Here is a 14,123-nt window from a genome sequence, read left to right on the forward strand (position 1 = left end):
GTTGAATGTGCAAAAATTACAATATCTCGTAGCTTCATACTACCAATTGAGTATAAACAAGTATATAAGATGCAAAAAATTTAAATTATACACCTACATTTAACTTTTAAAAGCCATATTAACAGTTTTCAACAATCCAAATACACAAACTTTACAAAACTTGATTTAATTTCAACTGGTTATCAACCCGTTTCGCTCTAAGCTCATCTGTATCAAGGAGCCGTGTGAGCTATTGACTTGGCCTCCGTAATTAAAAAAAATCTTCTCTGAAATTGCTTGACCAAATGTTACCAAATGAATTTTCCTGAGTGAATCTAGGAAAAACAATATTCATCAACAAACATGACCACTGTTTGTTAAAATATATTCGAGTTTTTAGTTTATATCGCAAAAGTGCAAGCAGTTAGCATGGTTAGAGCAAAACTTACCGAGTAAAAATATTCAACAGGCATCTGATTTATCTACCTTGCACTTTTCAGAAAATTCAGTTCAGATGCCGAAACTTGGTCCAGCAACATTTATCAGCAATACAAGATTTTGACCCACACAGTTTCCATTCAATACAAATATTCTTGTTGCAATGAATCATTTTAAATGCAAAAATACCAGTTGCAGCCTTCAGTTAGTTTATTTATATATGCATGTGTATAGATTATCAGGTTTTCTACACATTCATATCGTAAAATATCAACCGCGAGCCACAGTGTGAACCTTTTTGGCGAGGTGAGTGCAGCAAACGAGAGAAAAGGCTTCACATTGTGTCGAGCGGCAGATATATTACGATATCTATACGAAGAAAACCCGATTATCTGTTTTTTACGCTTGACGAAAACAAGCTTGATAACGTCTCCTCTCACATTGTGACGTCGCTGATAACTTCTCCTCAGACATTGTGACGTCGCTGATAATACCTGCTCTCGTTTCAAAGCCGTGATACGAGAATTACGGAGCGACTAAGCAGCTAGGGTGATATAGGCGTAGGGAAGGACGCTAAATATGAATATATGAAGGGAAGCAGGGTCACCAGGGTGTGAATTCCATGTCATCTGAAATTAATACTATGCATAGATCTAGAAATCGACAGATAATAATGACATTTAAAAAAAAATACTCTCTTGTATTCGAAGTTTTTGCAGTTTTGTTTTGTCTAAACAAATTGACACACAAAATGAATATAGTATTGTGGAATTTTTTAACTTAAAATGTTCGATACATTGGTAACACCGGTTACTAGGATAATAATCCTCTCACGTATGAATTGGGTAAAAAGATGGAAATGTGAAAGTTTACAGGCGGTAGGTGCAACAGGATACCGACAGCTCACATGGCTCGTCAGGGTGGGAGCTAAAAAGTGGATCAAAGTCCATGAAAATTTGATTTAAAACTTTTATTCATTCCAACAAATTATTGAGATTTTGTTGAGGATTTTACCATCTACGGCAAAAAGAAAACTTTCAGACTTTAATGCAAAGAAGGTTTAAAGTCTTTCGCCAAAGATACTATCAATTTCTTCGTATCCTATGTTAACCTCCATGCAATCTCCATCCCTTTATGATCAATAAATTGAACTGTAAAATACTACTTAGTATCTTCCACATGCCTTTATAATGTCTGATGTATAGATATTTATGACAATAACTGTTGTGAGCACAAGATTAACTGCGCAGTTTTAAAGTTTTGCTAAAACAAAAATTAAAATGTAAACTTAAGTTTTGCGAAATTTGTTTGATGTGTACCGATTGAGATTTTAATCTAAGAGAATATGGTTTATCTATTAGTTGAACTAGCTTTCAGTAGCTGCGAGTACTCGTGGTTCAATAATTTGTTTCTTTATGTTATTATTGTGTGTGCTAAGTGTTGTGTTGTTACACCACTGAACCAATGAAGGAGGAAAGGAGGAGGGGTTGGGTGGGGTGTGGAGCGCAAATAAACATTTTAAGCCCTGTCACGAGTGCCCAAAACCAGTGGTTGTCGATGCTTGCTATCTGTAATGTTTGTTTTTGTACAAAGTTGTATTTTAAATCAGGCCGAAGGTCTTCATTTTTTAATCGTTTACCGTGATTTTTATAGCTAGTATTCGTTATGGTTTTTGCTCGTTGTTGAAGGTCATACTTTGACTTGCAATTGTTCACATCTTGTTCCATTCTAGTAAGTTTTTATCAGTCATGTATGAAAAGCAAGTCTAGGTCGTTTTTTTTTATCCAGTCGAAATTTATTGGAGACAGTGTATATATCAAGGAAGAAATTAGAGGCATCAGTAGTAAGATCATCTAACCTCGTATATTTTACTGAAATAAACCAGTCAAACGTTTATTATCGTTATAATATAAATGTCGCTTAACCTTAAGCACCTTTTAAAACTGTTTTAGTTAGCATATTATGTAAAGAATCATCAATTTAAGGACATTTAATATCTTAAATAAAACTATTCTAATTAGATATATTTTCATCTGATATTGGACGGAAGATGTTGCCCTTTTATGTAATATAAGTTATTAAACAGAAAAATTGATGCACAAAAGTAAAAATAGGAGTCACAAATCCGAGTGAATACAATTATCTGCCCAATTTTATTGATTCTGTAACGTTTGTTTCAAATATAACCAGCTGTTTACCCAAAATCACCAGCACCGTATCAGGACCCACCAGCACAATGACAGGACCCACCAGCACAGAATCAGGACATGTCTAAACTGAGAAAATGCACAATTTTAATAAATTGCACAGGTTTTTCACAAAATAATTTTGTCGTGTGGGATTTTGGTATAGAAAGCGGACTCCAGGAGCATTTTTGTTTTATTTTTTCAGTTCTAGATTTTCTAAAAATGAGCACTTTTGTGTTACACTTACTGAAACAGTTTAGAGGGTCACATTTGTAATTGTTTGCCTATGAACCCATTAGAAACAAAATTAAAACATCTCAACTGTTTCCTTCCATTTTTTTATGCGAGAAAACGTCGAAATTCGTCATTTTCGATATTTTTAATGATCACCAGCACCAGTCAGGACCGAATCACCAGCACAGAACGTTTTCTCGCAGTACAACCTTACCCACCGTGGTTAAGCAAACAACAATCAACCAATCTGTAAATTAGATTAAGTGTTGTTAAACAGCAGTGTATTTAATTTTAGATATTGACGAATGTCAACCTGATCCATGTCAGAATGAAGGAAAATGTACAGATGCAATACATGGGTATTCCTGTGAATGTGTTCAAGGATATACAGGGAAAAATTGTTCCACAAGTAAGTTATTGATTTAGTATGTATACTTGAATGGCCAACTTTTTTTTACCTATTATGTCTGTTTGTTTTGTTAACACATTGATGTCAATTTAATGGAATTGTATGCAAGTGAGATGTTTTGCTAGCTATAAAACCAGGTTTAATCCACCATTTTCTACATAAAGAAATGCCTGTACTAGTCAGGAATATGACAGTTGTTAACCATTCGTTTGAAGTGTTTGAGCCTTTTATTTTGTCATTTGATAAGGGACTGTCCGATTTGTTGTTTTACCTTTTAATGCATTTTTTTTTATTTCGGTAAATTAAAAAAGAATCAAATGAAACCAAAGTGAGAATACATAGGTAGACGGCAGCACCATAATAAAGACCAAAATTGATGAACAGACAAATAACATGCTAAAAAACAGGTCATATATTGAATACATATCCAAATATGAAATTGATTACTCTCTCTCATATGATCCGAAGTTGTCTGAACGTTGGTACCATTTATGTTATTGATTGACTGAGGCGATACATCTGCTAATGGACTGTTACCCCCGAGGATATAACAAACCCAGTAGTTAGTCCTTCGGTACTGGCATGGAAATACGGATATTGTTTAAATGAAATTTGCCGTAAAAAATTTGGAAATCAGTATAAATTAAGGAATTGATCTCCTTCATGCATATTCCTGATTTCTTGTCAATGCTTGGTTTTACTTCAGGTCCATTTTTGTCTTAATAGCTCTGAAACGTTTGTATTAGAATTTGGATTCGAAATTATTTTTGGCCATGAGTATCCTCGAATAGACTTAAGATGTCGAAATGTGCATCTGCTGCATTTGAAATTGTGGCATCTGTGTTTTGTACACTTTGAGGGCTTTACTAGTTTATTTTTATCCCGGAATAATAAAAGAAATTTGTAAATGCATACAAATTGGTAAAAAAAAAACGAATGGAAAATACACAATTGTAATGCTGCAGTAAAATTAGTATGGGTAATGTTTTTGTACACTGTGAGTTTCATTTTTTTATTTTTCGTTTATGTTCTTAAATAGTAACAGGTTTTGTAAATACATACATATTGGCAGAATAAGATGCAAAATGTACAAATTGAATTCAAAAATACGGACAGGTGTTTACAAATGATCCCAATAACATTTTCCATTTGTTTGATATGTTTGAGCTTTTGATTTTGCCATTTGACAAGGGACATGCATTCCGTTTTGAATACTCCTTGGAGTTCGGTATTTTTTATTATTTTACTTTTTATAGATATGTGGTCAGTGTAGTTTTGGATTCCATTTAATAATCGTTCATTAAAACAAATTTACACCACATTTTTGGCGGGTTTGTGTTGCTCAGTGTTTAGTTTTCAATTTTTTACCATGGATATGGTATATTCTGTTTTTCATTGACAAATAACATTTCGTTGTCCTTTTTTGAACAACACTTTATTACATTGCAAATGAAAATGCTTTAATTACAGTCATACAATCGAACTTGCCTGTATTAAAAGAATTCTTTTTTGTTCTCAAAATATCGATTTGTTATTATTTTTATGTAAATTATATAAGATACCTATTGTTGTAATATTAATTTCCTCGTTCCATAGGACAAAGTTAAACAAAAGAAAAGTAACAAACTCCCGTATGTAAATAGTGTATCTTACTTCAGTTCTAGGGATATAACGGACGATTAAATCTCAAAGCCTAGGTTATATATTATTGGTATACAGATACAAATTCAATTTGTAAGCACACATAAACAATTAAAAAGCAGTACACGAGATAAATATGTTTCTAAGTTTTGATGAATTGTTTTTTTTTTATAATTTATTATTTTTCTTCATGAATTTACAGGTATCAACATATATTTATCTTGTGGTACAATAATCAAGCAAGTGAAATAAATAAGCATGATAAGCATTCTATGGACTAACACTATGAAATCTATGAATGAAGTATAGTAATAACATTTTCATTAATATAGTAATAATAGTAATAGTAGAGCAAGCATTTGGTATAACTACCAGTATACAAGTTCTTTCAAATACTCATATATATACACATATGTATATACATTAACCTAATTTAAATTTAATTAATGATCTTAGCCCAGGGGTTCCAGTACAAGTTGTGTTCTTCCATACTTAAATATTTTGAAGAAATATGTTTCTCTAAAATCAAGTTTTCTTTTATGTAATTTTGAAGACCTTTAATATGAGGTTTTATGTCTTGCATCTTACATCTGTAAATGAAATACTTTGTCAGTAAGATAACTTTATTTTTAATAAAATTCAATTTATAATTTTCATAGAGGCCAAAAATGACAATATTCAAATTTAGTGGAATTTCTATATGAACTATATCGAAAATCCAAGAATTTAGATTGTGCCAAATGTCGGCTACAATATGACAACCCCAAAGTAAATGTTCTATAGTTTCAAGCTCTTCCTTGCAAAATGTACACAAATTACAGTTAACAAGTTTCATTTTAAAGAGTAGAGCATTAGTCCCTAAGATATAATGAATAATTCTATATTGAAACCAACATAACCTAGTATTTTTTGAAACCTTGGTAACACACAAGTGTATTTTTTTCCAATTTTCTATAACTTTATTAAGAATACCTTCCCATTTTTTTTCTGCTACAAAATCTATAGGTAAAGTTCCTTGATTTAAAATAGTATACATGTCCTTTGAGCCCTTTTCGGACTTAAAGAAAATATTAATGTTGAAAGGTATAATAGCCTGATGTTTTTTCTCTCTTTCGGTGTTGATTCCAATGGCTTGTAGCCATTTTTTTAGTGCTAATATAAGCCCATAAAACTGTAGAAACATGGGTTTGAAATTATACATAATTTCAAAATTTTCATATGTTAATATATTTCCATGTTCATCTAACAGGTCATTTACAGTCCATACCCCATGATGTGACCAATTTTTATAGTAAACGCTGACGTTATCAATTTTAATATGTTCGTTATGCCATATAGATGTCGAAATGACTTCCTCAAAATGAAATGGATGTCTGAGTTTTGACATAATTTTCCAGGCATGAAAAACTTCATCCCAAAATTTGTTTTTTGATTTTTTAATAATTCCAAAATAAGCCAACTCTGTAAAATTTATATTTTGGGTGGAGGTTAATAATTGGATCCATTTGGATTTTGACTTAAATAATCTTCTAACCCAAGTAAGTTTTAACCCTTGTATAAAATGTCTCAAATTAATCATTTTTAGGCCCCCTCTAAAGTATTCTTGGCATAGAAGATCCCGCTTTATCTTGTCAGGCTTATCATCCCAAATGAATGAATAAATTTTACTATTAAGTTGACGTATCATATTATCATCTGGACCTGGGATGGACAGGAACAGATGATTTAATTTTGATATAATTAGTGACTTTATAATTGTTATTTTACCAAACGGGGTAAGTGACTGTTTTGACCATTTTTGTAATATTTTTTCTATTTCTTGTATTCGAGGAGCATAGTTTAGATTTAACATTCTATCTAAATCAACACAGAAAGTGATACCTAATAATTTGAAGGTACTGAAACCCCATTTCAGTCCCCACTTTACACATATTTTGTCTTGACTATGTCTTTTACTACCTATCCATATAACGTTTGTTTTGTCTAAATTAATTTTCAGTCCTGATATCTCAGCATAGAATTGTAATATACGGAGAGATGCATCCAGTGAGGAAGGCGACCCATCTAAAATAAGTGATGTGTCGTCTGCATATTGAGACAAGATATACTCTGAATCATCTATCGTAATACCCTTTATCTCATCACTACTTCTTACTAAAATGCCTAATATTTCAGCACATAGCAAGAAAAGGTAAGGAGACAAAGATCCCCCTGTCTACAGCCTCTCTCCACACGGAAAAAGTCTGACAGACAGCAGTTCTGGGTGACAGTAGATGTAATATCATTATAAAATGTTTTTATCCAGTTCATAATAGAGTCTCCAAAATTAAAATACTTCAGTGTTTCAAAGAGAAAGGCCCATGATATAGAGTCAAAGGCCTTCTCAAAATCAATGAGTAATAATATACCAGGGATATCATTTTCTTCTGTAAAGTGTAAAATATCATATATAAGTCTACAGTTCTCCCCAATAAATCTACCCGGGATAAAGCCTGTTTGATCAGAGTCAATAATTCTGTTTAGAACTGACTTTATCCTCTCAGCTATACAACTAGAAGCTAGTTTGTATGTTGAATTCAAAAGTGTAATTGGACGCCAATTTTTTAAGAACTGTTTTGACTTGCCTTCTTTTGGAATACATGTGATAACTCCCTGCCTCTGTGTGACAGACATTTCCCCTATCTGATATGAATAATTTATTGACCTCAAGACAAACTTTCCAATGTCTATCCAAAATACTTTAAAAAATTCTGCAGTAAAACCATCTGACCCAGGACTTTTATTATTTTTCATCCTTTTCAAAGCTTGTGTTAATTCAGTAAAAAAAATGTTACCTTCTAATGATTCTTTTTCGATATCATTTAATTTAGATGTCAAAGATGGTAATTCCCTTGATAAGTTTACTTTTTTAAGACATTCTTGTCTTTTGTAAAGTTTCTCATAAAATATTTTTGATTGTTTTAAGATTTCTTTTTGATTTTCTACTACAGTATTTTCATCAGTAACTAGTTTTTTAATAGTTTTATTGACAAAGTTTTGTGTTTCTAAATTACAAAAAAAATTAGTGGGCCTCTCTCCTTCTTCAATCCATTGGGTTCTTGACCTAACATATTGACCTTTAACCTTGTTCTGTCTCAAAATTCTAAGTTGACATTTTTTGGCTTCTATTTCATCAAGAGTGTCCTCTGTACTTACCTTATTTTCTAAATTTTGTATCTCCTCAGTCAGTTGGATTTCCTGTTTTGTCCTTTCTCTTTTTATAAATGTTGAATAAGAAATAGTCTCACCTCTAATCTCAAGGAGAAGGGTCTCCAAAAATAATTGGTCATTAATTGAAAATTCAATATCCAAAGTATCAATACCATGTAAAGCATCCACTCTATGCACTGGCATTACATATTGCTCAACTGTGTTAGTAATTTGTTGTTTTATTAGTTTTACATATTCAGGATCTTGAAGGAGAGAGTTATTAAACTTCCAGAGGCCTCTGCCTTTTATAAAGTCATTTATTTTTAAAGTCAAAATCACTGGTGAATGATCTGACCTGTAGCTATTACCAATGTTTACTTCACAAATGTCATCTATAAGGCTTTCAGAAATCAAAAAGAAATCTAATCTAGATTGTTTAAAAGGGTTTTTCCTTCTCCATGTAAATCGTTTAAGATCAGGATATATTTCTCTAAATGGGTCGATGAGATTCTTATATTCTTTAATTTCCAAAATTTTCTCTCTAGATCTTGGATTGTTTATATTTATATAGTGATGGGTATCAAGGTTGAAATTGTGAACAAGATTAAAGTCCCCACAAATAATACAAAGCTGATTTCCGAAGAAATCTATTATTTCTGTTAATTTGTCATAGAAGCAGGGAGTATCAATATTTGGCCCATAAACATTTATCAGAGTAAATCTCTTGTCTTCAATATTAAGATCCAGTCCCATCAGATTGCCATTTCCATCTTTTTTAACTTTATGTATTTTATAGTCAAAATTATTTTTAAACAGAATAGCAACTCCTCGTTTATTTGAAGCAAATGAATTAAAAACACAATGGCCTTTCCATTGGTTTTTTATCAAAACTTCATCTTGTTCTACAAAGTGTGTATCCTGGAGACAATATATATTTAAATCTTTTGAATAAAGATAATCAAAAATATCTCCCCGTTTTTCCCTCATGTGAAGTCATTGACAATTATAGGACATTATTTTAATGTTTTTTCCTTCCATCATGATAATTGTTCTTCAACTGTAAAGTATGATATTTGTAAAAACAAAGGAAAAAATAGTTCATGCGAGACATCAGGACTGATTTCATAATATTTCACTTCCTTAAAAAATATTTCATATATATGCCAAATACCAGAAATCCATGTTTTGTAATAAATATATACATAAAATAAACAAACAAAAAAGAAGATGAAACACATATAAAACATATAATATGAAACTAAGATATTTCTCATCTTAATGCAGATTTACATATGTGTTCTAGGGGAGATAACTCAATTTGTTTTTAGATCAAATTTAGGCCAGACTAAGTTTTGTACTGATCTGCATAATAATATGTACTACATCTCAATATTTAAACACCATTTCTTACAAACTTATAATTAATGAATTAGGTTTATTCATAAAATATTGAAAATAATTATTTAGACAAAAGAGAAGAGATCACACAAGAAGCACCTTACCACAAAATGTCCATTGTTTTGTGCTTCTTTATCTGATCTGGTCAAGTTTGTCTTATGTTTATATCACATCACTACAATATGTGAGGTGTCACTTTGCATCTTAAGATTTAAATAAGCATACACAATTTGTTTATTTACTATAATTGAGATCAAAAACTAAATATTATTTTTTTAAAGCTCACCTTAAGATATTAATTTCTATCCCTTTATGAGTATTGAAGGTACAAAATGTACATGTTTTATTTCAATCTAAATGTTTATTTTGAAGAAATGTAGAGTCTTAAAGGAATAAAAAAGCAACCCGCCCATCCTCCAGTTGTGTATATATACACCTCTTAAGGTGATCTTATAAATTCACATACATTGTGCTATCTATGAAATAGACTAAAGGATGCATTTTCTCTAGAAATATAAACAGCTGAAAACAAAATGCAGAACGAAAAAAGCAAAAAAATCACATTATAACATATAATATCTATATGTAAGCTAAAGCATGCATGCACTTACTCAACATATAAAGAACGCATAACTAAAAAAGCAAAAATAAAGGCATGTAATGCTATATATCAAATCAAGCTAGTCGAACAAAATAGAGCAAAAATAGAGAAGCAGAATAAAATGTAAGCCAAATGAAAAAGCAACGATTCTTTTTTTTTTCTATACTTACTACATGTACTATCAATCTAGAAGCCTGTAAATAGAAATCTAACAATACAAAATTCTTGTTTCAATGTAATATACATTTATTATGTTTTGTAAAATTTATTATTAAATTTATATCTTCTATAATCATGGTTAATTTATATACTCAATAGTATTATATATGACATTTTGTATAATAAACCGGTTTTTATCTTAGAATAGTATATACAAGTATATGAAACTGCAGTTATTCCCATGGAGACCATTCTTCTGAACTATTTTTACGAGTCTCTAATGTCATGTGGGCCCCCTTTGCTCGAATTCTTGTTTGTAACTTGTCCCTTTTTCTTATTTTGTATGCATTATGCGAAAGTAGATATCTCTCCTCCTTCATTGAAATTGGCAGATCATCAAGTATGCGTATTTTTTTCCCTTTTAAGTTGTGCGCTTTGGACATGATAAGTTGCTTATCCCCAAAATGCAGGAAACGAACTATGATAGGCTTTGGACCTTTCCCATGTGTTGGAACTCTATGCGCATTTGCGATGGGTATAGAATTTGCTTTTCTGTTGTCAATATGCATGTCTTCACTGAAGAGTTTTCTTGTTATTGCATACACATTCTCATCTTTTTTACTGTCATCTATTCCGTATATTAGTATGTTATACTTCCTATCATGTTTTTCTTGTAGAATGGCTTTCTCTTTAAGGTCATCAATTTGCTCTTGTAACTCTATTTTTTGTTTTTCAAGTTTATCATTCTCTATGAATTGAATCTGTGCATCCATACCTTGAACACCTCTTTCGAGCTCTATGAATTCATTACGAAGAGTGTTAAGCTCTTTGTGTGAGGTTTCATACTTAACATTAAGCACATTTACATCAGCCTTTACCTCGTTTATCATACTTGTCAAGTTGCGTTCAACTTTATTCAGCTGTGTAGAAAAACCAGTAACTTTCTTATCTATTCCCATAATAAGGGTCTTCAAATCATCAAATTGTTCTTGTGATGCCATGTTGGATTAAAAACAATCCAATTTTAAAGTTTTATCTGACTACTGGTACTGCACTACATGTACATGTATGATGTAGTATTCTTTCGTGTTGAGAATTGTATCGTTATAATACTACTGGTTATATGTTTATAGAAAACTTTAGGTTATGCCAGGGACTATACATATTTGTCTTTGGTTCTTATAATAATATAGAAAAGTAAATAATTACTTCATTACTCGTTATGTAATATACTTCGTTGTGCTCAGCTCATCCGCGGTACATGGATATGGGCTAATATTGTCTAATATTGACGAGACATTATATTTTTGTTTATAGTTATGTCAATTCATTGAAACAAAATCATCTGTACCACTTTTTAAAGACTCTACATCTCCGTAAATTCTAAAATATCTCAAAATGTACTGCTACAAATTTTTGTTCATGGGCGCAGCCATTACAGGGGAGATAATTCTCAATTTTGATGAATTGTTAATCAAACCATGTAATAATGGCTGTACTTATAATGATGTATATAAAAATGGATACGCTTGTGAGTGTTTTCAAGGATATACTTTGGGACTTGTTCCATCACCAAATAAAATTTATTACTGAATTTGTGCTTACACTGAAGGTCAGTCTGCTTAAGTCAAGTTTAATGGAAAAGGGGGGGGGAGGGGTCGTATTGCTCAGTCATGAGTTTTCTGTGTACTGTTTTTAAAGTTATTATGTAACACAATTTGGATTCGATCAATACTTAAATTATTACATATAGACACGTGTGTACTTTATTAACAGTCTTTTTATTTTGTTATATAATCATATTTGACATTCGTACATGTAGTGCTTTAATTACGCTGATACATCTTTTCTGTAGCAAATTAATAACCTTATACAGACAAGGAAGTTTTAACAGTACATAAAAACTAGGAAAGAACAAGAAAGGGCAGATTCCGCCAGGTCTCCCCCTTCTAGGTAGGCAGGAAGTCATTCACCACCAGATTTAATACTCATAAAGACCGAAAATATGCTATACCGAAAATATGCTATACGATTACGTGGCTGTGTGACAATTTGTGAACTTTCGAAAAATTGAACATTCGAACTTTTGAAACATTCTGAAATTTGTATAAACGTAATACATTATTATTGTATTCCTAATTCGACTTCGTTAAATTTGCCATTATTGGTGTGCTGTATATGTCATTTTCTCTACCAACCTGAAACAGAGTTCACAAGTTTTTCATTCTTTAGTTGTTTCAAGATTGGTAAAAATATGATTTCATATTGAAAATTAAGTTAATCGGATTTAACATTCATTAAACGCAATATTTATAAAGATTTTAGTTTTGATCCGCTAACAGTTATGTAATAGACTTCGTTCCAAGTTGCAGTGATACAGTAAATTGTTGTAGTGTCTTTTCTACCAATGATTTATAGTCAAATATTAACACGATTTCCAATGCCCAATTGGCGGTTTTTTCCAAATTTGTACCTAATTCTTCCATTGACATTCGCCCGAAACGTCTAAATACAATTGTCCACACAATTTTTAAAGTGAGGCAAAATTCATGTGGTTGCATTGGTTTGATCCGTTTGTCAAACTATTTAACGAAACTAGTGAATGTTGTAACGTAACGGCATATACCAAATTACGGATAATATGAATTTACTAGTCCTCAAATGTGTTCTGCTTCCTTTTGAGCAAAGAATAGATGCTGTGTTTAGGATTTAATCCAGTATAAACCGGTCTATGTGGTCCAGTGAAAGTGGATACTTATTTTACGAAATCCTGCAGTTCACTGTTTTGACATCGCGGCATAAGAACAAATAATATTACATTAGTTAATCAAGCAAGGAAGATGATGCAATAGAAGCAGACTTTGGATTTATAAAAAAAGGTTTGATTCCCTTCGTATAATCCGTACAATGGCACTCCTACGCAATGGTCAGTGGGTCTAACCAGGAACTTAAAATGACGCCGAAGTAAGTGGCCTCCGACTGAATATCAGGACACAAAAGACACGATACGATACCCGTTACCATTTATTTAGACTGTTCAGCCTACTGGGTCTGGACGGAAAATCATGAAATTATCATGAAGTTTGACTTTTAAACATTAGAGCTTCATGAACCAAAAAGTTTGTTAGTGAGTCCTTATCAGTGGTTACGTTGATAACTGAATTAAATATTTCAGAATCATTCCCAATGTCTGGCTAATTGCCGTCTCAGAATGTTTTTTTTTAATACACTTTAATATTTGTCCCAGCTACAGCAGCAACACTTAAAGTTTAGATAAATTGTCCAGTCAATCTAGCTAAAAAAAAATCGCCCAACCTCAAACTAATTGCAACAAAAGGTTTCTTGATATTATTCGACTTATTGACATATTCTATTGCTCATATAAAAAATCGACAGAAATCAATGGGCTAATTTCCGTGAATGTTGGTGTCATAAGATGGGTTTTTGCACAAAAATCGCTGAACACTGGAAAATTTCTTATATTTTATTATTATGAAAAAATATAAGAAATGGGTTTAAATATATAATAACAGTTATGCGGTTTTCTTTTACAGTACATTTAATACCCCCACCCCTGTTTCAAATTTTAAAGAATTTGGAATAAAAAACATTAAGTATTGTCAGCTTACCATATGTGCATGCTTTCTGACACGAAAAGCCTAGAAACTGTATGAAACCACTCTGAAAACAACTTGAAAGCATTTCAGAATACTATGAATGTAAACTTAAATAGTTTATCATTCCATCATTCAAGATTATATAAAGTATCTAATCCTGCCTCTATCTCAAGTCCACATCTTACTGTATGCCCATTTATCTATAAGAGTTCACAATTTCTACCTCAAATGGTCAGTTCAGTAATCTTGTCACAATAATATCATCTCTAACC

The 14,123-nt window shown here is 31.6% G+C and overlaps 1 protein-coding gene across 1 annotated transcript in view; it reads left to right on the top strand.

The window, feature by feature from the left end:
• The window catches only part of LOC127725945 (receptor-type tyrosine-protein phosphatase beta-like), a 172,126-nt gene that overhangs the window by 14,042 nt on the left and 143,961 nt on the right, over nucleotides 1–14,123 (top strand). The window contains exon 6 of the mRNA XM_052233249.1: nucleotides 3,133–3,246. Within this exon, the coding sequence (XP_052089209.1) occupies nucleotides 3,133–3,246 (114 nt within the window). The remainder of the gene's footprint in view (nucleotides 1–3,132; nucleotides 3,247–14,123) is intronic.

This window comes from Mytilus californianus, unplaced genomic scaffold (assembly GCF_021869535.1).
Source record: "Mytilus californianus isolate M0D057914Y unplaced genomic scaffold, xbMytCali1.0.p SCAF_15, whole genome shotgun sequence".
NCBI classification, from domain to species: domain Eukaryota; kingdom Metazoa; phylum Mollusca; class Bivalvia; order Mytilida; family Mytilidae; genus Mytilus; species Mytilus californianus.